The 25132-nt window shown below is 38.3% G+C and overlaps 1 protein-coding gene across 1 annotated transcript in view; it reads right to left on the minus strand.

Annotated features, from left to right (window-relative positions):
* The window catches only part of col9a1b (collagen, type IX, alpha 1b), a 132660-nt gene that overhangs the window by 46456 nt on the left and 61072 nt on the right, over window positions 1-25132 (minus strand). Inside the window, exons 15-21 of the mRNA XM_028820364.2 lie at window positions 21830-21883; window positions 20910-20963; window positions 19435-19488; window positions 19296-19349; window positions 11253-11297; window positions 7515-7568; window positions 7381-7434 (exon numbers count right to left, since the gene is read on the minus strand). Of these exons, the coding sequence (XP_028676197.2) occupies window positions 7381-7434; window positions 7515-7568; window positions 11253-11297; window positions 19296-19349; window positions 19435-19488; window positions 20910-20963; window positions 21830-21883 (369 nt within the window). The remainder of the gene's footprint in view (window positions 1-7380; window positions 7435-7514; window positions 7569-11252; window positions 11298-19295; window positions 19350-19434; window positions 19489-20909; window positions 20964-21829; window positions 21884-25132) is intronic.

Below are 25132 nucleotides of genomic sequence, written 5' to 3' on the forward strand. Positions count from 1 at the left end.
GTGTTCTCAAGCCGCAAGATGGCAGAAAACACTGGTGGCTACAACGCTATATATATCTAGGAAGTGATTCCTGAGCCTGACTTCGCATCAGTAAAGTAGATCCAGTAGAATTCTTAATGGTGGATCACGTACGAGAGGTCACCAAAGGAAATAAGGGGAAGTGCATTTAACATTAATGCCAGGAAGAACTTCTTTACACAAAGGATTGTGAGAATCTGGAACAAACTACTGAGTCATGTAATAGAAGAAGAAACCTTGACAACCTTTAGGAAGTATCTGGAGAGGATCTTGGGAGGGGAATAAATCCTGCTAATCTTTGCACGCTCACCCGAGCCTGTCCTGCAGCAAGCTTTTCTGTGTCAGTCAAGGCTGTGCTCCTTAATTTGAGGTCAGTGTCTAATAAACCTCTTATCCTGCAAGACTTTATTACCTCAAAGAAACTGCACTTCTTTTTCATCACCGTGACCTGGATTGTTAATGGTGACTCTTCATGCTTTACTGACTTGGTACCACTAGATTAATCCTTCTCGGCTGTCTCATCATTGCCACTGTTTTTAAAATTATGCTCTTTTATCGGAGCCTTACAAAGGGTCTGTTTAGTAACTCTGAACTGCAACTTTCTGAAGTGTGTAACTCTTCTTCTTTGCTGTGTGTTGTGGTCTATAGGCTTCCTGTAATTAGTGATATGTTCATTTCTGAATTCTCTGATTTCCTGGCTGATATTATGCTCTCCTATGATAAAATACTTATTGTTGGCAATTTTAATAAACCCTTTTGTTGACAGTCTAAACCTTTGGTTAATGACTTTTTATCATTATTGGACTCATTTAATTTTATCCAGTATATTATTATAGTTACACTCTTGATCTTGTTCTTACCCATGGTATTTCAGTTAATAATATTGATATATGTGATGTTCCTTTTACTGATCATTTTTCTCTAATGATGGATTTGAATATTACTGTTGACATTGTTACTACAAGCTGTGCCCCACGCTGTTCTCGCTTTTTAAATTCTTCTATTATATCCGATTTTAAAACCATATTCTCCAGTCTTGATATACAAGGACAGTATTGACGATTCTGTCTTAGCTTTAAATTCATCATGTAAAATGACTTTAGACTCAATTGCTCCCCTCAAGATATGCTGCAAATAGGGAAGACCAGCTCCTTGGCTTAATGACACTACACAGCAGCTGCACTGTGCCTGCAGAATTGCTGAATGGCTTTGGAAGAAAGACAGGCTGACTGTGTCTAAACAGATTTTTAGGACTTCTCTGTTCAATTTCTTGGATACAGTTAAGAAATCTAAACATGATTACTTTGCTGATTTAGTATCCTCTCATTCTAATAAAGCTAGAGTCTTATTTAATGTAATTAATGTGGCAATTTATCCCCATTCAGAGATGGGTTTAAATAGTACTATTCTGTCATGTGAGCAGTTTTTCCATTCTTTATCAGCTAAATTGATACTATCTGCTCTGTCATTGTTCCTACTGGTTTTGTACTTCCTGTTGTTAATCATGGCATTGTCATGGAATCTTAAGATGTTGTTTCACTTTCACAGCTAAAAAGTACTATTGACACACTTAAACTTACTTTAAGTCCATTTCGTGTTATTCCATCATGGCTCTTAGTTGAAGCTTTTGATGTTCTGTGTCCATTTTTGTTAGCTATTATTAATATCTTGTGACGGATGGCCGGGGCCCATGCCTGGCTGGGATGCCCCTTCACCACAACTGCCAGGGGGACAAGGGAAGCCAAGTATCTCCCCCTGGACGCTAGATGGCAGCCTCCCTGGGTTGCAGCGGTGCCTCGGACTCCCCCAGGGCTTCATGGTGGTTGGAGTTCTGTGCAGCTCTGTGGGATTCTGCAGGCGCCGCCAGGGGGTGCTGCCACAGGAGCTGCTGGCCCCTTTTGGGCACTGGTTTCGCCTTACCTGGAAGTACAGCCGGGCGTCAGCAATCAAGCACCTGGAGCACTTCCGGGTACCCAATAAAAGGGAGCCAGCGACCACCACTCAGCGGCCAGAGTCGGGTGGAGGTGGACAAGGCTTGCTGAGGAGGAGTGGTGGTGGAAGAGAGGAAAGAAGAAGAGTGCTTGGTGTACTGTACTTGGGACTGTGTTGTGGCTGGAGGGATTACGGGGAAGACGTGCCCTCCAGCTGAAGAAAAATAAACAGTTTATTTTATTTTACACGTGCCTCCCGTGTGAATCTGTGTCAGGTCGGGCGCAATATAGCGCCTTTTATCACAGTCTCTATTAATGGGGAGGTTGTGCTCTCATTTTTTAAACATGTGGTGATGCAACCTTGTCTAAAAAAGGCAGATTTAGATTCCTGGAGTGTTAGATAATTTTCACCTAATTTTCCAATTGCCATTTCTGGATAAAATTTTAGAAAGTATTATTTATAACCAATTGGTTGATCATTTTAACTCCAATAATTTATCTGAGATCTATCCATTTGGCTTTCAGCATTATCATGGTGTTGAGACAGCTCTCCTGAAAGTATTTAATGATATCTCTTTTATTACTGACTCAAGTGGAGCTATTGATGCTACTGATCATGAGATCTTTATATTCCAGCTTGAACATCCGGTTGGGCTTAAATGGGATTCTCTTAACTGGTCCATGTCATATCTTACTGGTAGACACTTTTCAGTGTCTTTCAATTCCTTGTTCTCGTCCACCTCTCCTGTTAAATGTGGTGTCCCTCAAAGATCCATTTTGGGCCCTATTTTATTTTCAATATAGCTCCATCCTATATGAGTTATTTTCAGGAAATTTTATATTTCTTTTCACTGTTATGCTGATGGTACACAGATTTATATTCTCGTGTGTAACTCTGCAATTAATCAGATGCAAAATCGTCTTTTTGAATTAAGATCCTGAGTGGCTGACAATTTCCTTGATCTCAATCAAAATAAAATGGAAGGGCTGAAAGCTGGTCCTTCAGGCAAAGCTCAAATTGGTTTTGAACTTCTCAGCTCTTTTCACTGACCTTTGCAAACCTCAAGTCCGTCATCTTGGTGTCATATTTGACAGTAACCTCTCTTTTAAGAAACAGAATAACTCTGTAGTCAAGAGATGCTTGTTCCAGCTTTGTCTTTTAGCTACGGTCAAAACTTTTTTATCTCCTAGGTATCTTGAGAAAGTTACTCCTGTTTTTATCTTTTCTCGGCTTGATTACTTCAACTCGTTGTATTCTGGGATCAGGAAATCCCTGACATGTAAGTTGCATTTGGTTCAGAATGCTTCTGATTGGGGCAAGAAAGTTTATTTCTGTTTCTTCGATATTAGCTTGTTTACACTGGCTACCTGTTAGTTTCAGAATTGACTTTAAAATTTTGTTGCTAGTTTTAAAATCATTACATGGGTATGTTCCTGCCTATTTATCTGAATTGTGTGATTTACACCAGTCATCTAGAGAGCTTAGAGCTACCAGTCAGTTGTCTCTTATGGTCCCTTACACTAAGTGCAAAACTAAGGGGGACAGGGCTTTTGCTGCTGCTGCACCTCATCTGTGGAACTCTTTACCTCATTACATTAAGGAGTCACCTTCAGCTGAACTGATTAAAACGAGATTGAAGACTCATTTCTATTCTGTAGCTTTCAGTGACCTTCAGTGATACTGATGGCTTCCCTACTCTTAGTCATCTTTTCTTTTTTAACTCACTGCTGGCTGCATTTTGTTTTATTGTAATTTATTTCTATTTATTTTATTTATGTTCATTGTATGTTTTAATGTAAAGCACTTTGGCTAAAGCATTACTGATGTTGTTTTATATATGTGCTCTATAAATAAATTGACATTGATAGCTTAGCTATTAGCTAAACAAATGCGCTTTATGGACTCAATGGTCTCCTCTCATTTGTCAAACGTCTTATGTTCTAATCCCAGGTAAGGATTTAAAGATCACACCTTGCTAGTGGACGGTTAAAGGAACTATGGACTCAGAAGGTGAGTTGGAACGAAGGCTTGCTAGTACTAAGGAAAGAGTCCAGGACTTAGACAAAGGGAGATGGTGTGTGATAGGCCTTGGGTCAGTGTGTTACCGGTTGGTGAAAAGATAAAGTAGACCCAACAGAAAGCCTGTGAAAATTGACTAACAGCAAAATTAGCTACTTTTTGTGTTTGTTGACTTTGAAACTTTGTGTTCTCCCTATGTTCATCCCAACCTCTGTTTTGGTTTAGGACAGTCAGTCAGTCATTATCCAACCCGCCATATCCTAACACAGGGTCATGGGGGTCTGCTGGAGCCAATCCCAGCCAATATAGGGCACAAGGCAAGAAACAAACCCTGGGCCGGGGCGCCAGCCCACACACACCAAGCACAATTTAGGATCACCAATGCACCTAACCTGCATGTCTTTGGACTGTGGGAGGAAACCCACACAGACACAGGGAGAACATGCAAACTCCACGCAGGGAGGACCTGGGAAGCAAACCCAGGTCTCCTTAATGCGGGGCGGCAGCGCTATCACTAGTTTAAGACAACTACACTTTTTTTATTTTGATTATATTTGGCCATTAGTCTAGGGTGGAAAAATGCCTAGATAGTGCCTTCCTATTCTAATATCCTCACTTTAAAACAATGCAAACCTTCTAACATGTTGGCATTTTATCATTTTCTATTCAGTTTTTATAAAAGGATTGGTCCAAAGTGCCTCTTCACATTAAAAGTTTTCTTCAAATTTGGCAGGTGCTCTGCCCTATCAATCCTTTTGTCATCAGTTTTGCTTTGATCAGCATCTGTCGCCATTAATAAGGTGGCAGTTATGATGAAAGAGAAGTAAAAGAGACAGCTTGGCAGAGACTCTTTACTTGAACATTGTGTTTCAAACTTTTGCAGAAGCCTTTTGTTAAGCTCCTTCATTATGGTTTTTAGATTTGTGTTTTTTGATACAATACTTTTGCCCTTTTCTGTCTGTCAGTTAGTGCATAACATTCTTTGTAATTCTTCTACATTCTTTACCCAATCATTTTATATTACTACTTTTTCTCACACTTGTTGCCATGTTGACCCATCCAAATCTGCTGTCTAACCTGAGTCTGTGCTGCCTTCTGTTCTGCACAGCATCCTATACCCTGAGGGAATGCGGTGATTCTGTTTGACATTTCATTTTTCTTCACATTATGATTTGAATTTTTTGTACTTTTGGGGGTTATGAGAAATTAAAAAATAATAATTACATTTAATGTCCGAAAATAATTTACTTCTTATTTTTTCTGCAAGCACCACCATGTTGGTGGCACTTATTGATAATTGCCACCACATTGCAAGCCTCGGATGGCCAGAATTGTAATGCCATGGGCACGATGAGATAATGGTTAGCATCGGAAATGGCTGATACCAACTGTCTGAGTTTGCACCTCAAAACATAGTTTGTGAAAACCCCAATTCAATCAGCTTTTGGGTTAATGAAATCTTTACTTTGAATTATTGTCTTTGATTCTGAATTATGTTTTGGCTTGATGACAGATAGGATAGACTCCTGCTTCTGATTTTAACTTGTACTACTGACTACGCCTTTTCTCCTGTGAACCAAAATCTAGTTTAATGCAAAGATAAATGCTACACTCAGACAAAAGGAATTTTAATTATAAATACGAGATGCAGAAAGCAACCTCTGAAAAGGTTTAAATATTTATGTTGATACAACATTCTGACTGTCTAGACCAGTGTTTCTCAAACTCGGTCCTGGTGAACCCCTGTGGCTGCAAGTTTTTGTTCCAACCGGATTCCTAATCAGTGACAACACCTGATAGCACTGATCTCATTTAATTAGCTGGGTTTTTTTCTTTTATTCAACATTCAGAAAAGCACAGCAGCATGGTTTTTACATTTATAAGACATTTAGAAATATTTCTGCTTTTGCTAGTGATTTAAATGCTTAACTCTCTTTTGTTGATTTCATTATACTTTGCCCTTTCTCTGTGCAGTTTTTCCCTCTTCGTTGTATCTTAATAATGACAATTAAAAATGAGCAGAGCAGACACGCTGGCAAACAACGCTGAATAATCAAAGGCTGCAAGCACTTTAGCGTCAGACCCACTAATTAGTAAATAATGGATTAATTAAACAATTAGAACACCTAGAAAAGTAGAATGAAAATCAAGATGAAAATACTGTTAAAAAGAAAAAAATACATTATTCCTATATAATTGCTTGGTACATTTTAATATTTTTTTTTAGCAAACTTAGTTTTCTAATTTCTATATTGTTCCCTAAGCACAGAACTTGGGAAATAATACATCACTTAATTAGCCCAGGAGTCCAATTAAAAACAGAAGCTGGTTGGAACAAAAAACCTGCAGCCACAGGGGTTCACCAGGACCGAGTTTGGGAAACACTGCTCTAGACAATGTGCAGAAGTAATTAAAAAAGGTAAATAAAATGTTAGTTGATATTGTCAAAACTGTTGAATATAAATCAAGGAATGTTAAGAACAGGATGACCTAGCGAGAAACTTTGTACTTTGTGCAGAGTAGCAGCCTTGATACAAAAGAAGTGAAGCAACTCTAGAAGGTGGATACGGGTGAGCATCCCAATGTATCTCAGGATGAAAGAGTCAGCTGTACAGTGAAAAGCTAAGGACGTTTAAATAAAACCTATGTGGCAACCTAATCCAGGTCTTCAAAATGTTGAAAGACATCAATAAAGTTGATCCCGCAGAATTTTTTCAGTTATTCGCCAATTTAATTGGGGAAAAGCATTCAAGATGGAAACCAAGAAGAACTTATTTGCACAAATGGTTCTGGAGATATAGAACAATGTACCAAGTCACAATGTTATACACAACTTTTAAAAAGTATCTGGATGAGAAATTGGGACAACTTAGCCATTAGCTCACCAAACAAGCTTGATGGGCTAAATGGTCAACTCTCATCTGTAAAACATCTCATGTGATTTAAAGTCTTCATTAAGTGTTTAGTGTTACATTTCATGATTTACCTGTACAGGTTCAGTGGCACAGTGGGTAGCACTGCTGCCTCGCACTTAGGAGACCCGGGTTGGCTTCCCGGGTCCTCCCTGCGTGGAGTTTGCATGGTGTCTGCGTGGGTTTCCTCCAGGTACTCCGGTTTCCTCCCACAGTCCAAAGACATGCAGGTTAGGTGCATTGGCGATTCTAAATTGTCCCATATGTGTGTGTGCGTGCCCCGTGGTGGGCTGGTGCCCTGCCCGGGGTTTGTTTCCTGCCTTGTTCCCTGTGTTGGCTGGGATTGGCTCCAGCAGACCCCCGTAACCCTGTAGTTTGGATATAGCGGGATGGATGGATGTACAGGTTTTGCTAATATTTAAAATAAGTATGGTTGCTTCACCATGTAGGGTATTTACTTCGTTCAGTTTTACTCATAAATATAAAAAGCAACACTTACTGGTCCTCCACGTGGTCCTGCTGGTCCCACTTCTCCTTGTACTCCTCGTTCACCCTGTTAACACAAAACATGTTTTAAAGTTTCATTCTAATGCTATACAAAAAGAACCAAATGTTTCAATTACATTGACTTACAGTTCTTCCAGGAGATCCCATTGTTCCAGGTAAACCAGGACTACCAGAACCACCCTATGGGGGAAGCAAAAAACATTAAGTCCTTAATGTAATACTTCTTCTCAAATTCATCACATCATGCTTTCTATGCCACATCAAGAATATGTTTGAACATTTAGGCAGTTCAGGTCTCTTCCTTTGTTTAAAAACTAGGGGTTCACTTAAACCTTTTTGTAATTTGAGATTAGGTTAACAAGAAAACCAGACCACTGAGATAAAAGTAAAGGAAAGATAAGCCCCTTTCCAAAGTGACCGCTTTCTCTCTCCATGACACCTACATGGAGACATCCAAGCAGCCATTGTCTGTGGGATTAAACATAACATGTGAAGTTTGGATGGTTTGGAAATGGTGGGTTACAGCTTCCCTTTAGGATGTAAGCATTGAATGTTTATTATATTAGTATTATTATTATTATTTATTAAGACAATATTTGGCCAGTGAGTTGTACAAGATATATTTGAGAAATTCAGGAAACAACAGAAATAAATGGAAGCACTATCATACCTGGTTGACAGATTCATTCATTTTCTTAATGTAGTTATTTCAATACAGAGCCCCAGGGAAGTTGGGATAGGATACCAGATGATTGCAAGACACACTCATGAATCCTTCATACGTGCACAATTCAACATTTACTCTAACCGGCATGACTTGGGGATGTGGGAAGAGAAAACAGATGTGCATATAGGGAGAATGTGCGTGCTTCACACAAACAGTGACTGATCTAAGACGTGAACCCTGAGCTCTGGGTTTGTGAGGCAATGGCACTAACCATTACACAGCTGAGAAAATAAGCTTTATTCACCCAACTCATTCCTGGTAATTGTACACAAAGTACATGTTGACGTAAGCTGAGTTGGTGTGTGAGCCATGAGGACCAAAAAACTGATACAACTCATTTAAGTGAAGAGCACATCATTTAATTACCAAATTAGGAAATGGAGGAGTGATTTATTTTTGCCATTCCCTGGGCACAACACAACCCAAGCTATATATTCCACCATAATTAACAAAATATGTCTTCTTTCTTCTACTTTTACTTGAAACTGGTCATCTGAATTCTTTGTCTCCATTTATCCATGACTGAAGCACCCTCTGCCCTCAGACCCAGCATGCTGCCAGCAAGTCTTTCCACTTAAGCCTGGTCCATCTCAAACATTCTACTTTGACCGACAGCTGCAGTTCTTTTCCAATTAGTTCGTCCTCCCTAGTGTTTAATACTTTTCATGACTTTCTACACAGTCCACCTCACCCTTGCCATTTTGTGAACTTCCTCATTTGTTTTATTTTTTTTTCTCTTAAAGAGAGACCCTGCAGCCATCTTAGCATATGCATTTCTATTCTGGTAAGCAGATCCTTCTCCTTCTTGCTGATGGCTCATGTTTCACACTCATACATCTACCCTGGTCAGATGACTGTGTCACATATGGGTGCCTGAGGATCACTTTCATGGCTCTTGCAAGAGGACAAGTGGGGGAGCTGTTGCTAATTGTCTTGTCTCTTCTCACTGCAGCTCAGAGAAGATGCCCAATATGGGTAGTTGACCCGCCTCTGATGATTAGCGAGGACCCCACCCCTTCCAGTCAGAGCCTTATAAATCTTGGCGTCCCTGGGAGAAGGAAGTCAGACCCAAAGTATCTGAAGAACGGACCATCTGAACTACCAACGTGCTCAGTACAAGTAATAGAAAAGCCGGAAAAGGCACTGAACAAGGCCAATAAGACTGATTTCCTTTTGTTTTATGTGGTGCCATTGTGCCCTTATTATGTTTGCCAGAAAATTAAATAGGGTGACCTGGCTGGTTCCCCAAATGTTTCTTGGGATCCCTTTGAGTTTTTCGTACCATGATACTGTTTTATATAACTTATCCTTAAGTTTTCTTAGCAATCTTTGATTTATATCTGCCACCACTTCCTCCCATTTTCTTCATCCTGCTCCAGCTCTCTCCTTATTGCTGTTTCATGGCCCCCTTTTGCCTCAAACCCTGGTTCACTTGTGTTAGCTCCACATTTTTTCTGTCTAAAATTCTAATTCTTTCATTTTGTCTTTTACTACACATCATAACTCCTGTTTTACTCTGAAATTCTTTGTGGTCATGGGCTTTCTGACAATTCCATGCTCTTCTCTTCTGAATAGGGTACTATGCCTATATCAAATACTGTAGTAGTTGCCACAACCCTTCATTTCTGTTTTTTTCGCTTAGTACACTCATCCCAGTATAAAAAGGTGTGGGCTGAACAGTAACCCCTAATGTAAACCCACTTTTAATTCAAGATGGACTGCTTTCCTTGTAAGGGGCTTGTATTGTTCATGGCAAGTCAAGCACTGGAGTTAACTCCTGGTGATAAATTCTTAGAGGGACATAATAAGAGGGATATCAGCTATTGTAACAGATGACGGGTTCTGTAAAATTGTTTTTTACACAGGAAGTGTTTCATTTGAAAAGCCAGATACATCTTTTAATCAGTGTTTGGTTATAATGACAGCCTGAGGTCAACCTTGTTAACAGCAAAGCACAAGAAAAGCACTACCATGTATGTGTGACTCAGTCTAACACAACATAATACAGGCTAATTCTGTAATTCTATTATACAACAATGTCAGAAAAATAATATAGATTCCCAACTTGGGATCTCTTGACAGGACTTTAAGTTCTAATGACTCTCAGCATAGTCCATCCCCTCAGTAAGAACTCATTATATACAATTTAGCTGACCTTGTAAAAACTTTGTATTATTAGAATTGATTACCAAAGAATGAGAGAGTACAGCTAGAGGACCATTTGATTGTTAGAGCTCCTCCTAAGCAAACCCTAACACAATTAAACGGTTATATCTTTCCAATATCCATAAGCTATCCCAGCGATCAACGGTATATCTTGATATTAGGCCATGTACAAAACAAGGTGGGAATACAGACCACTGCACCCATTCAGCCACGGCAGAAAGAGGAAAAAATGAGTGCATTCACATTTTTGAAGAGTAGAGTTGTACACCCACCACAGAACATTGGTATATTACTTATTTTTATTTACAATAACATTTTTATTAAACATCTTAATTGGATATAAACAAGAAACACAAATTCCTTTCTCTTTTTTGTTATTAACAACAGTGATTTTAAAAGGGAACATGAGATCAACAAGTGGAATGGAGCAGTGCCAGCTCTTCTTTGGACACTGTACCAGCCTATGGTGGTGAAATGGGAGTTGAGTCTAAAGACAAAGCTCTTGGCTTACCAGTCGATCTACATCCCAGTCCTCACCTATAGCCATGAGATATGTATAATGACCAAAATAATGAGATCAATAGTACAAGCGGCAGAAATGAGGTTTCTTCACAGGGTCAGTAGGCTGACTGGCTCAGTACGGATCAAGAGGAGTCACTTGAGGTTGTTTGGGCATGTTGTAAGGTTGACCAAAGGGTGGCTCCCACTAGATCTATTTTGGGTGCATCCCACTGGGTAGAGACCCTGTGGCAGCCCCAGGACATACTGGATGGATTATATCTCTAAACTGGATTTGGAAATACCAGGGAATTTCCCAGGAAGAGCTGAAATCTGTTGGTGGGGACAGGGAAGTTTGTCATGACCTCCTTGGCCTATTGGTACCATAACCTCCATAATAAAAAGCACTTTAAGAAAACGAGATGAGATGAAATGATGACTATTACTTTCTGAGAAAAAAATTAAACACATACCTTATCTCCGCTGCCACCTTTGGGTCCATAAGCACCAGGCAAGCCCTGTGAACAAAACATGGTATTGGAAGAAATTAGCCAGGGATGGAAATGCACATTTTGACAGCTGACTACATGTGCATCTTCTTGTCAAGCTAAAGCACATTCATGGCCCCCTGAGACTTCTACCACACTGAAAATTAGTGGAAACATTTCTATCGCTGACTGAATTATAATTAATTCTCAAGAGTATGTTCCTTCTGCTGTGCCTACAAGGACTAATGCAAACAAAATCCAGGGAAGTTATATGTCTGCCTACTTTCTCCATGGGTCTGACAAACACTGACCTGAATGAAGATCACTATGCCTGGTCTGACTCTACATATCTCTTCCACAGAATCTTCACTCCAATAAGGAACTGTGAAATTACCAGCATACTGTCTGAAGGCCACTTTGAAGACCAAAGCTTTTTTTTGGTGTAGGAGTCACTAGTCACTAGCGGGGTGGTATTGCAGAGTTAAATGGAGTGGTCTCTTTGGATTCCAAGCCCTGTTTATTCTCTTTATCCATTTATTTCACAACATTCATCTACTGTCCAAATGTAATTAGTCCAATAAGGACAATAAGGATTTATTGTTGCTTAATTAGTTTTAAACCTTGTGAACAATCCATGACTCTATGGATTTAACAATGCTGGCCTTTCAAATTTTGTCTTGGGATTAACATTCAGCTTTTTGTTAAAAAATGATCTGTAATTATTGCTACATCTAACTGAAATACAATTCTCTCCTACTTAAGAGGACCACCAGAACTACCAGAGACTGTTCCCTTTCGAGAGCTCTTTTTGCTATACCATTACTCTAGATGCAATATACTGTGTTGGTGGCAGTACCCTTATTGGCCACCAGGAGACTGTACCAGCACAGCAAGGGGTCACTCAAGAACCTGCTGCAAGTAACATAAACCTTCTTGTGGGGTTTGAGGTTCCCTAAGCCTCTAAGGGGAATATGTTGTAGCTTCACAACACAGACCATGGCTCTCTCCAGTCCACCTGCGTAATCATCAGAGGTGACTGTGTGCAGAGGGTGCAGACCTATAAATACCTGGGAGTGCAGCTGGATGATAAACTGGACTGGACTGCCAATACTGATTCTCTGTGCAAGAGAGGACAGAGCCGGCTATACTTCCTTAGAAGACTGGCGTCCTTCAACATCTGGAATAAGATGCTGCAGATGTTCTATTAGACGGTTGTGGCGAGCGCCCTGTTCTACGCGGTGGTGTGCTGGGGAGGCAGCATTAAGAAGAAGGACGCCTCACGCCTGGACAAACTGGTGAGGAAGGCAGGCTCTATTGTAGGCACGGAGCTGGACAGTTTGACATCCGTGGCAGAGTGACGGGCGCTCAGCAGACTCCTGTCAATCATGGAGAATCCACTGCATCCACTAAAGAGGATCATCTACAGACAGAGGAGCAGCTTCAGCGACAGACTGCTGTCACTTTCCTGCTCCACTGACAGACTGAGAAGATTGTTCCTCCCCCAAACTATGCGACTCTTCAATTCCACCTTGGGTGGTAAACGTTAACATTATTCAAAGTTATTGTCTGTTTTTACCTGCATTTTTATTACTCTTTAATTTAATATTGTTTTTGTATCAGTATGCTGCTGCTGGAGTATGTGAATTTCCCCTTGGGATTAATAAAGTATCTATCTATCTATCTATCTATCTATCTATCTATCTATCTATCTATCTATCTATCTATCTATCTATCTATCTATCTATCTATCTATCTATCTATCTATCTACATCTGGTTGTGTGGCAAACTTGCAGGGATCCCTGGTGCCACTAGGGGGTGTTCAAGGCAGAGGACACCAGAGACTAAGGTCTGTAGGAATACTGGAAGTGTCTACAGACAGGGTATCAGGAAGGTATCTAGGGTACAACACAAAAGGGCCTTAATTATTCTGATCCAGTGAGCTTAAAGATGGGAGGCAGCTGGTGATAAAAAGATCAGCCAGAGCAGAGGGGGAAGGAGATCAGAATGAACAGAAAAAAGGGGTTCCTGCTGCTTAGGTAGGCCCAGAGGGATGGGCATTTGTTGTTTTTTGTTCTTTAGTACTTTATTGTTGCTGGGTGGTCTTTTGGCCTTGGAACCCCTGCAGATTTTGCTTTATTTTTCTTCTGCCTAACTGATGTTTTCTGTTTTTTTCTGTCCTTCTGACTATCTGACCTTATCACAGAAACCATGTATGTAAGTACAGTATATAGGGATGCTACTTTTCTACTTTAGATTTTTCTGTTGTTAAGATTGTTTAGATTAATTTTTTTCTTTTTTAATATCATTCCCTTATCTTATTTGTTTCTCTTTTCTTGTAAGTTTCTTTTTGACATTTTGTAAAACACTTTGAGCTACGTTGTGTCTGAAAACGTGCTATATAAATAAATGTTGTTTTTGTTACCCTAAATTGTTTATTCTTTTTTTTTTTGTTAGTAAAACCCTTTTCTTGAGGTACTTCTGGTCATTATTTGGGTTCAGGTTGACATGTGAATAGCCCCTAAAGTCCACAGATGGTAATCGCTGCACTGTCAGATTGTGGTCTCATTTTGTTCAATTGAAAGAATCAGAATATACTTTAATGCAAAGAGACTGACAATTACTACTTATAATTAGAAAAAAAAAAACAAATTCCGTCAATGGGAAACAACTCCAGCATTTTTCAGTGTATAACAGCTGTCAGACATGTGGGTATAAGGAGTATTTTACGGGTCTGTGCAGGACAAATGTGGGAAAAGGACTAAGTGTGACACTGCCACTTACTTTTATTCAGCCAGTCTCCTTAAATGGAGGTGGAGAAAAACTCTGAAGACTGCTGATGTGATTATGTAATCTTATTTCTATTTATTATTTATGTTCATTTATTTTTTCTATTTATGTTTTTTATGTTAATTATATGTTTTTTTCTTCTTTTATTATAAAGCACTTTGGCCACAGCATTCCTATGTTGTCTTAAATGTGCTATATAAATAAACTGACATTGACATTGATGTGATTTCCCTGCTGCCCCTTCTGGGAAGGCCAGTATATAATGAAGGGTCCCACTGAAAGTCAGCATTCATTAAAAAAACACATATGGAGGAAAAGTGAGTTCCGAGACTCTGAAGGTTTTTCTTTATTGTGAAAACCATTGCAAAATATCAATTCTATTTTTGGCACTATTAAGTTTTCTTTTTTATCCCTCAGACATTGAAATTAAGTGGGGATTCCTCTGGGACCCCAAACCTTATTTCCAAGTCCTTTGTTTCATTGAACACAGCCCTTTATAAATATATTCTTGAACCAGTAATCACTGGTCATTTCTGATAGCTGAAGACTTTGCAGCTATTTACCCATCTTTCATTTCTGTTTACCACTATGTTTTCATTTTATTTTTCTTCTTTTTGTTCCTTTCAATTTTTGCCTTGCTCAATGCCTTTTTTTTTGCAGGTGAGAATGAAATTAATTATATTAATGTAGGAAATGTATAATAGATTTTGAAATAAACACATCTAATTAACTTACAGTGCATTGTAACATACTTAACCATACTTTTGAAATTTAAAACAAGAATTCAAATAGGACGTGCAACTCCTTTCTGTCCCATATACACACACATTTGGTTAATAATAATAATAATAATAATTCATTACATTTATATAGCGCTTTTCTCAGTACTCAAAGCGCTATCTTACTACAACTATGATTACAATCCAACGCCTGCATTCTCCCAGCAAAAGAATACATAGCAATATCACTGGTCTACAAAAAATATTTTTTGTTTGCTACTGGGAACTTCAGAGCAGCTCTTTATTAAGTTTTTTACACTGATTTCATATATGAAATCGAAATTAAGCCAACACGTCAGGTTTCTGAAATACACATCATTGACGTTTTGACACTTTTGAATATCAATATAATGTATCAACAAGATATCTGGAGTTTGAACTCTGTCCCACCAAAATTGTTTTGATGTGTTTATTCTGAAAACAAACCAGAAGACAATACCAGAGACACGTTAAAGCATATTTATGTCAATTGACCTCAATATAAAAGTGAGGTCAGCGAGCCCAAAAATGTTGGAGGCACTCGCTTTTGCGTTTGTACTGCACATCCGTCTCTCTTTGCAAAAAACCAACAGTAGTCACCCATTATGCTCGGAGTAAATTTTCCCTGATATCAGTTTTCGATCACCTTTATTTCTTGATGAAATTTTTCCCCATGCTCATCACTGACATCTCCCAGATTTGGTGGAAAAAAGTCGAGATGAGAATGTAAAAAATGGCGTATTCAGTGACATTCTGGCTCTCATAATCTGATACGCTTTCAGCAGGTTCTCTACAAGCTCAGCATTATTCTCTGCTCTGTGACTACCAAGGAAATTTTGGACAACCTGCATGAATGAGGGTGCTGATTCAGTGGGCTTCAGTTTCCTTTTGAACTCATCGTCAGGCATCAGTTCACGAATTTCAGGCACAACAAAAACACCTTCCTTAATTTTGGCTTCACTTTTCTCGAGACCAAACTTATTTCTTAAATGCATTGCCGTGTCTGTCCATCACCTTGACAAAATTTCCAAAGTAATGGTGAATCTAACAAAGTAAATGTCCTGAAATGCAATGTTATGTTTAACAGTAAAACCTCCACCTACTGCAGCGTCATGTCTGAGTTGTGTCATTATGCTTTAGAGTCATATAAGACTTGATAATCAGTAACAAATATTTTTCTGCTAATTAAAAATTAATAATTTTTAAATAAAATAAATAATGACAAGGTAAACAACTCACAGCTGTTAGTAACGTGTGGCGAATTCTTTTATCTCAATGTCATCCCTAACGGAATTACTGGTATTTATCAAAATGGTTATCCACCTTTACTGTCCAGTCACCCTATTTGTCGAAGACCTGGAACATCATAACTAAAAAACGGGACATGCTGGACGAAAACTGTTTTCAGATTTGGAGTCAGCAAGTGAAGCCTGTTAAAGTAAAGGTGAAAGACTCCCAGTAGCAAAATGTCTTGTTGACCAGTGTATTCTAACACCTCTTTAAAATATTCACAATAAAGGAACAAAAATGGACCTTTTCATTAAATTTAGCTAGTGTATATACAGGGTGGTCCAGATCTAATTATGCAATTATTGCATTGCATTGCATTAAAAGTTGCATAGTTAGATCTGGACCGCCCTATAGTGTTGAATGGATCATGAAATCCATTACTGTCAGGTATGAGATGTGTTTTCTAAAATAAAAAATGCTGTGAGTTTTTCTTGGTAGTTCAGAAATAGTGACTGGAAAACAAAGAAACGGTTGGATTTCTAAGTATCTGTGAGATTTTAAATATTTGAAACATTTCAAAACATTATGGGCCGGCAAAGCTCCTGCAAGCAGCATTTACAATGTAATGCCGTACCCTAAAATCGCAAAAGCCTTACTTCACCAACATTGTAAGGCTACCCCATCTAGGTCATGATTTTAACACTGAAGAAAACCATATTGATTTAATTTGAAAGCGGAACACTGTAGGAGTTGCAAATACACTTGTGACACCGCATCTGGTCACCATGCCACAAGAAAGGCATAGCAACACTTGACGCTGGGCAGAGGAGAACCACCAGGTACATCCCAGGACTTAAGGCCGTGTCCTGCTCTGACAGACTTATAGAATTAAACCTGTTTAGTCTCAGGCAGAGGAGACTACATGGGGACCTAATCCAGCTATTTAAAACTGTCAAAAGGCATTGATAAAGCAGATCCAGCTGAATTCTTTCAACTTAATAGGGAATCATGTACTCGAGGACACCATGTGGAATTTAGAGGTGAAGTGCATTTACGATTGAACCCAGGAAGCACTTCTTTACGCAAAGTGTTGTAAGAATCTGGAACAAACTCTGAAGACACGTATACCTTAACAACCTTACCTGAATGAGATACCGGGACACCTTAGCTCTTACGTAAACACACTGAATGTTCACCGCTCATTTTCCTTTTAAAATTTAACTATTTGTCCATTATGTCTCATTTTTGAAAAGAAAGAAAGAAATAAGGTTCTGTGGAACAAACTAATGTGTAATATGAGCCTGCGGAAGAACAATGCTGAACACCTCGCTTCAATTTGTTCAAATATGACCTCAAAACATCAAAGTGTAACTTACATTTTTTTTTTTAATTTTAAATGAATAGTGCTAAATATGTATTTCACTTTATTATTAAGCCCTGCAGTGGGCTGGCGCCCTGCCCAGGGTTTGTTTCCTGCCTTGCTCCCTGTGTTGGCTGGGATTGGCTCCAGCAGACCCCGTGACCCTGTAGTTAGGATATAGCGGGTTGAATAATGGATGGATGGACTTTATTATTAAAATTAAGTAATAAGAAAAAAAAATCGATAAAAAACAATGTTTATTTTTATATTTAAACTAGACAAAGAGCCCGTTTCGACAACGTAAGATGAAACGGGCACGAGTGGAATAGTAATAAGTATAAGCACCACAAACCTGATGTAGGTGTATTGAATGAATGCGTAATTGAATCAGAATGCGTAATTAGGCCTCGAGCTGTAGTCGAAATCGCCTTTCAGGCCTCTAGAGCTTTAATCGAAGTCGCCTTTCTCTTTGAATTTTCGCGGCCGTAAATCCGCCGCCTGCCGTGATGTTGGTCTCGTAAGGTTTTTCGGGCAGCTGCGCATTCGGCTTCGGACGGACGTGAGTGAGTGAGTGAGGAGGCTGGCGAATTATGTATTACGATATAATCAATAAGAAAAATTCCCACCCTCTATTTTTTTTGATTGTTCACTGCTTCTAAAAATAAATAACATATATACCTATTTACATTCTACAACGACTCCATCTATTTAATGAACCTTCTTTAAAAAAAAGCTCCTTGTTTATTTTTCTAACTTTTCAGTCAAACAGTAAGCAGAGCCATTGTTGATTTAGGTGCCCTGCAGATGGCACGGCTATTTGAAGTGCTGCTGTTTACCTAACTCTGCTATTAACTGGAAAACGAAACAAAGGAGAGGAATTTGAAACATGCAGACAAGAGGGAAGACGGCAATCAAAAGCAAAAAAATAAGGAATTCCTAACGGTTATAAAAATATTATCTGTGAACCTAGCAAAAATGTTACTTTAATTAACATGCAAAGAATTATATTCAAAACTGGAGAAGTGTCAGGAGAACTAAATGATTAATTTCTTTCTACTGAATGATTCATTTTACTATGAAAGGTTTCAGTTCAGTTTTGATTTGCAATGAAATATCAGACCCTTTCCTCCAAACTCTATTTATTGTATTTATCTGTTTCAAACTTTAGTTTCGAGAATTAAAATTGATATTGATCATATGCAGAATTTGCTTAGGGAATGACTGATTTTTTATGTTATTTTATTTTCAAAAAGCAGAGCATTACAATGGTATGCTGCTCAATATTACTGTTGATTGCATATTTTTAACTCCAGCATTTGTGCATCCCTTCTTCAATTTTATTACTATTTTTCCACTAAAACTCCAGTGTTCATTTATCAAGTCTCTTTACTTTTTCATTAGCTGTGATTTTTCAAGACTGTCTTTAATACATTTTGACTGTTAGGTTTCATTTACTGATTTTGACTATTTGGATATATTTACCATAGAAAATGAAGAATTAGCATTGATATGGTCTTTTTAAATATCAATTAATTAAACTTCACAACCGTTCTGAAAGAGACACATGTGTGGGACATATCCATGCAACAATAGGAGCAAGACAGGCCCATCTCTGCGTGAAGTGTAATGAACACTAACACTGTGCAAATTTAGAATAGTCTACAAGAGCTGTTTTGAAATGTTGGAGGAAATCCAATCACGTAAAAATCATGGAAACTCCACAAAAGGTCACACTACATCTTGAAAGGAGCTCTGTGAGCCGTCAATGCTATTCTTCCCCAGTTTCTACATCTTTATATCTAATATATTACATCCTTGCACACCATAGAAATCAGTTAAAGCATCACTGCACAAAGCTCTTGCTTGAAGATTTATACTTAAAATATACTCACAGGAAGACCCTGAAGTCCGCCTTCACCTGGTGCACCAGGCTTTCCTGTGTCACCCTAAGATCACAAAAGTCAAGCAGACATTGAAAAGAAATGCTAATGCATAACAGAAAGGACAATGAGTCTGAAATGCTTGCCTTACCTTTGCCCCTGGCATTCCTGGTATCCCATCACGCCCGTCTACACCTGGCAATCCCTAAATGAAGGAAGACCACAATGTAAGGGAAAGCTGTGACTTCTAGTTTCATAGGGGGAATTGCAATGTGGTCTGAAAGGCCTATTAAACAACCTTTACATAGCATTGTAAGAGACATTTTCTATATACTGTACCTATCTGTGTAAACAGGAATTCATGTGGCAGTACATTTACCAGAAATCATATGGATTTTAATTTCTTGCTTGTGGTATTTATATACAGCAGCGTTTCTCTCTTTAAGTATTTGCGACCCGAGTTTTCATAACAGTTTTAATTGCGCCCCCCCCCTAACGTTTTTTTGAAAGGAGCCCACTATTACCAATTTGTTCTTTTTTAATTAATGATATATCATAGATGCATATTTTATTATACCTACTTAACTTTTATCGACATTTATCTAACTCTATATGTATTTTTCTAGTATCAGAATGTAGTTTAAGTTAATTTGTTTTGGTTTCAATAGATGTATTTTTCAAATTTTCAATTCTTGTTTTCTTTTTTTTATATCTTTGCGCCCCCCTTTTTATTACTTTGTGCTCCCCCTAGGGGGGCCCACCCCACAGTTTGAGAACCACTGATATACAAAGTTCCTATTTTAGGATGAGATGTTGGCCAAAGACTTTTAACCTATCTTGATGTTTTGGTATCTTTCTATCTTTACAAATCATATGAGTGTATGATTCTTCCTCTATTTAGTTTGGTACAAATTGATGTACTTTCCAGCTATGTTATGTACATTATCCTGGCTTTCATAGGATTCCATATTTCTTTAGCCTTGTCATTGACAACTTAGCTGTTCACTTGACAGGGCTGCTGTGGCCCTATTGTAGTAAAGGGACTTTGCAAAGTGCAGGTCTTTCTATACATTTTTACATGGCTGGAGAAGTGGCATGTTAGGTGAAGTACTCAAGAGCAAATGTTGGGTCAGATGGGGAAACTGAACCAGCAATCTTGTAGTTTAAAGTTCCACCTCCCTATCCACTATGCCACTCTACCTATCAGGAGACATCTTCACAACAATTGACAAATATGATGGCACAGATGAACAAAATGATTGTCCTGCTCTGGTTGCTCACCTTTTTTTGAAAATACCCAGACTTTGCTATTAGTTTAGTGTCAGATGTGTTACGGCATCCCTATCACTTTTGAACAAACTCACCCACAATATGTGAGTTAAACCACATTATTCATGTCTAATATCAAGAAATTCAAGTTTTACACACTGTATTAATGCTCTTTAAAATGAACTGCACCTAGAGGCCAATGTTTACAAGAACAGAAAAATGTAAATGTTCGCTACACCATTTGAATCATACATCATTAAACATTAACTGCAGAAAAGGAATAATAAATTATGAAGATACATTTCATGAAAATATAAATGAAATTTATAATCAAAATAAAAAGGAAGGCATACTTACCGGCTCTCCTTTGGAGCCAGGAAGTCCACTAATTCCCCTTGGACCTTGAGAACCCTAATGAAGAAAAACAATGTTAAAAAGTAAGTGTGCTATTAAATACCTATACAGTGTATGTATTCTTATTTATTGTATGTGATACTCTAAAACTGTACAAATAAAAAAGTAGATTTGATTAACAACCTACTGCTTACTTGATCTGGCCAATTGTTTATTCACCCATCCATGTATGTAGTGCAGCGTAATGGGGGCCCAGAATCTGTCTCAGCAGTATCAGGCAAACCGACATGCCAAGCGGTCACAGGGCTCATTCACACAAGCAGACACAGTGCCCAGGTAACGTCACAAGTAAACTAAAGAGCATGTAAGAGCATGCGCGAGGTCACCAGAGTTTCCAGAAGAACGTGCAAATTCCACAGAGAAGGATCCTCACCTTGGAAATAGCTTGGGATCCAAGTGCCATTAGGTGGCCATGCCACTTTCTTGACCACCAGACTATTGTGTGTATATTTTGAGTTTTTTTAAATTTCATAACACCTCTGCACATACACCTGTTTTGAAGCATTCTTAAAGATGTGTCACTGCACATTGCAATTTAGACTTCAAACTCACTGCTAAAACTTGCTGCATGTTTCGACATTTATCATGTGTATCCTAAATATAAAAAGGATTTCTTTCTTTTTTGCTAAACTAGTTTCCTTATTTTTTTTTTCTATAAAGATTAATGCATGTACTCCCAGGATAACCATAAGTTAATAACTTCAACAGCATACACTATATTAAATTAAATATTAGAAAGTATATTTCAATGTAGTTACCAAGTAGTTTTATGGACTGTAGATATATATTTCAATATATTATTGTTATGGCCACAATAAATTATCTGAAAGTTATACCCATTGTTAAATGATGGTGCCACTTACTTGGTCTCCTTTCGGCCCAGCTTCACCCATTGAACCTCGTTGCCCCTGATCTCCCTGTACAAAAGACATGAAAATGAACATTACATAGATATCATTACCAACATTCAGGCAAATGTATATGAAAGTGTAAGGTTAAACTGGGTAAAGTGTCTCTAAGTGGCTTAATAGACAAAATGCCTTTAATAAAAGTGCCACTAAAAGTGACTTCACAGCTAGAGTGAAGATTTCTGGTTTACACTAAACTAAAGCTATGGACCATTTAAATATTTTGAGGTGATAACAGGAGCTCCGTCTTATTATAATATAGGTAAATGTAAAACGAAGCTTTGAAACACAGGGGTGTCACTTATAAACACATTATCAAATATCAGGAAGATATTAGAAAGATGGACCACTAAACATTGGCACTGTTCGTTTTCCCTTAAGGACAGGAAGTGCAGCAGAATAAGAGAAAAGCGCCAATGAAAAACTGACTGGCTCTGTTTTTCATTGACATTAATACATTTCTACATGCTGGTTAAAAGTTATAAAAATGTTCATCATTTGCTTTGTACAACATGGACTACTGTTTTTGCTGTTCTGCTATGAAACAATCTATTCACTAAGTGGTTTGGACTAGCAGCCTACATTTTCATATTTATGTCAAAACCTATAAGGTAACTTTAAGCAGTTTTATGACTGCTAAGTCTACAAAACATTCCATAAATAAGGATATCAATATAATAAAATACAATGCAGGGTATAGTTATAAAATACACTTAATAATAAAAAATACATGTATATATTGTACAACAAAATGACAGATTTCAACATACATAGTGTAAGATAATCATATCCACCCAATCATATCTGACACTTGAACATCAGTGTGGAGTTATGAAGAACGTACCTTACTGCAGCTGCTCAGAGCACAGAGACGTGCATAACATCACCCTGGGCTCTAACGTGAAACTTCATTCTGCTTTGCCACCAGATTCAGAGGAGCACATTAGACTGCTGGCCACAGCAGCGCTCATCAGGTAAGCCTTGCCATGCCATCCCTCACAGCAAATAATATATTTAATAGGATGTAACGGCAATAAAATATAATATAGTTAATATGAGAATGTTATGTTATGTTATGTTATGTTATGTTATGTTATGTTATGTTATGTTATGTTATGTTATGTTATGTTATGTTATTATGGTGAAGCCTGGCAACTACTATTCCTTCCTATTCTAGTGCCACTGTAGAAAAGTTGAAGGAATCTATAAGCTTAGGGTGACTCATGAGATGTTTGGTTCAAGAGAATCATTTAACAAGTTCCACCATATTTTAAACATACAGGACCAGTCCCTAACATTTAATCACATGCTACACACTTTTCTGTTTTGTTTTCTGTGTCTTATTAAGTGCAGGAGCCACCTTCTGCTTGTAATTGGGTCTAGGTGGCCTACTCCCAGTCTGATTAGGATGGCATTCCGCCGGAAACATGTCAAATTTTTATTTGTACGGTTAATGTTTTATTTTGATATACTATTGATTTTTGTTTCTTGTTTTTATTGTTTTTGTCATTCTCTTGATGACATTATCACTTTCCAATTTTGTTTCTGTATGAGTGGCAGTAGTTATGTTTTAGTCTGGATCTGATCCCTGGCTTAAGTATAATATGTTTACTTCTTTTTCAAACATTTATGCTGTTTTTCTAATTATTATTTTACATGTGCTTTTGCAATTTTGTAAGTTTTGCATTAATACTGTTTTCTTTAAATATTACTTAGTATTTACAGTATGTATTGGGGGCGGCACGGTGGCGCAGAGGTAGCGCTTCTGCCTCGCAGTTAGGAGACCTAGGTTCGCTTCCCTGCTCCTCCCTGAATGGAGTTTGCATGTTCTCCTCGTGTCTGCGTGGGTTTCCTCCCACAGTCCAAAGACATGCAGGTTAGGTGGATTGGCGAATCTAAATTGGCCTGTGGGTGTGTTTGTGTGTGTCCTGTGGTGGGTTGGCACCCTGCCCAGGATTGGTTCCTGCCTTGTGCCCTGTGTTGGCTGGGATTGGCTCCAGCAGATCCCCGTGACCCTGTGTTTGGATTCAGCGGGTTGGAAAATGGATGGATTTATGTATTGCATGTACAGTATATGGTACTTTGCAACATTACATCATTGCTGAAGGACCACCCTCAGCCTATTTATTCTGGCTGAGTGCCTGGGACCTGCAGTGAATCATTAAGTGTTGTGGAGTAATAATAATAATAATAATAATAATAATAATAAGCACTTTACAAAGACAATGGGGAGCCACTTGAGATTTCTGCTTCCTTTATGACTATTGTAATAAATTCTTAACTTATAAAGTATCTTTTGTTTTCTTTTGTTCTTTAAGTCAGAGGTTTATGGTCATCCACCCTTTGATGGACATTGCTGAGTATTTTGAACCATTTGGGGATTGTGAAGGCCTGAAAGCCTGCCTTGTGAGTTTGGGGCTGCCTGGGGGTTAGGCCTGGTTCTGAGGGCTAGACTTAGCAGAGTCCTGGTCTGGCGTTTTATTTATTTTGAGGCCTGCTCACCCTTTTTTGCTATTTTGGTGTTACTGAAACACAACACCAGCATTGATCATAGGTAAAATCACAGATGTCACCTTTAAATGGCTGCTGATCTGGAGACAGCATGTTCATTGTGCATTATGTCAGCATGACTATACTCTGAAAAAGGACAGTGTGTACAATGAAGAGTCCAACTTTGATTCATAGAAAGGAAAGACCTTCATAAAGATGTAGCACTTGAACAACAAAACAAGGAAAGAAAATCAATCTCAGGCGAAACTGCTGGTTTTGTCCTTTTGAATTTGGTTTTGCTGCTGTTACATGTAAAAAAGAACAACAATGATTTCTGTGTCTTGACTCTGCTAAAAGTCCCTACTGACTCAAAAAACTCTTTAGAAACCTCCCTACCGAGCACATTACATACCACCTTCTGTGTCTGGTTTACTTTGAAAATCAGTTTCCTTTTTAAGCACCTTAGTATTTAAAACCTTTGAGTCAGACAAGTTAGTGCTATACCTTCAAGTCCCTTCTGTATCTGTTTCAGTTTCGTTAATTTTTCTTTTCCCAGAAAAGGTTAAGTTCAGGGATGAAAGTTTAAATAAGTTTGTGATGTTTTATGCCTGATGTGTATAACAATTTTATTCTTTCCAACTTGATTAGGGAATATTAAAGTAATAGAAATCCCATCAGAGCCGATAGGGGGCTATGTCACGGTAAATATCTGTACAAGCCTCTGGCTCTAATCCTACAGCTATTTTAAAGGCAGAAAACATGCTGAAA

This window comes from Erpetoichthys calabaricus, chromosome 15, assembly GCF_900747795.2.
Source record: "Erpetoichthys calabaricus chromosome 15, fErpCal1.3, whole genome shotgun sequence".
Taxonomy (NCBI): domain Eukaryota; kingdom Metazoa; phylum Chordata; class Cladistia; order Polypteriformes; family Polypteridae; genus Erpetoichthys; species Erpetoichthys calabaricus.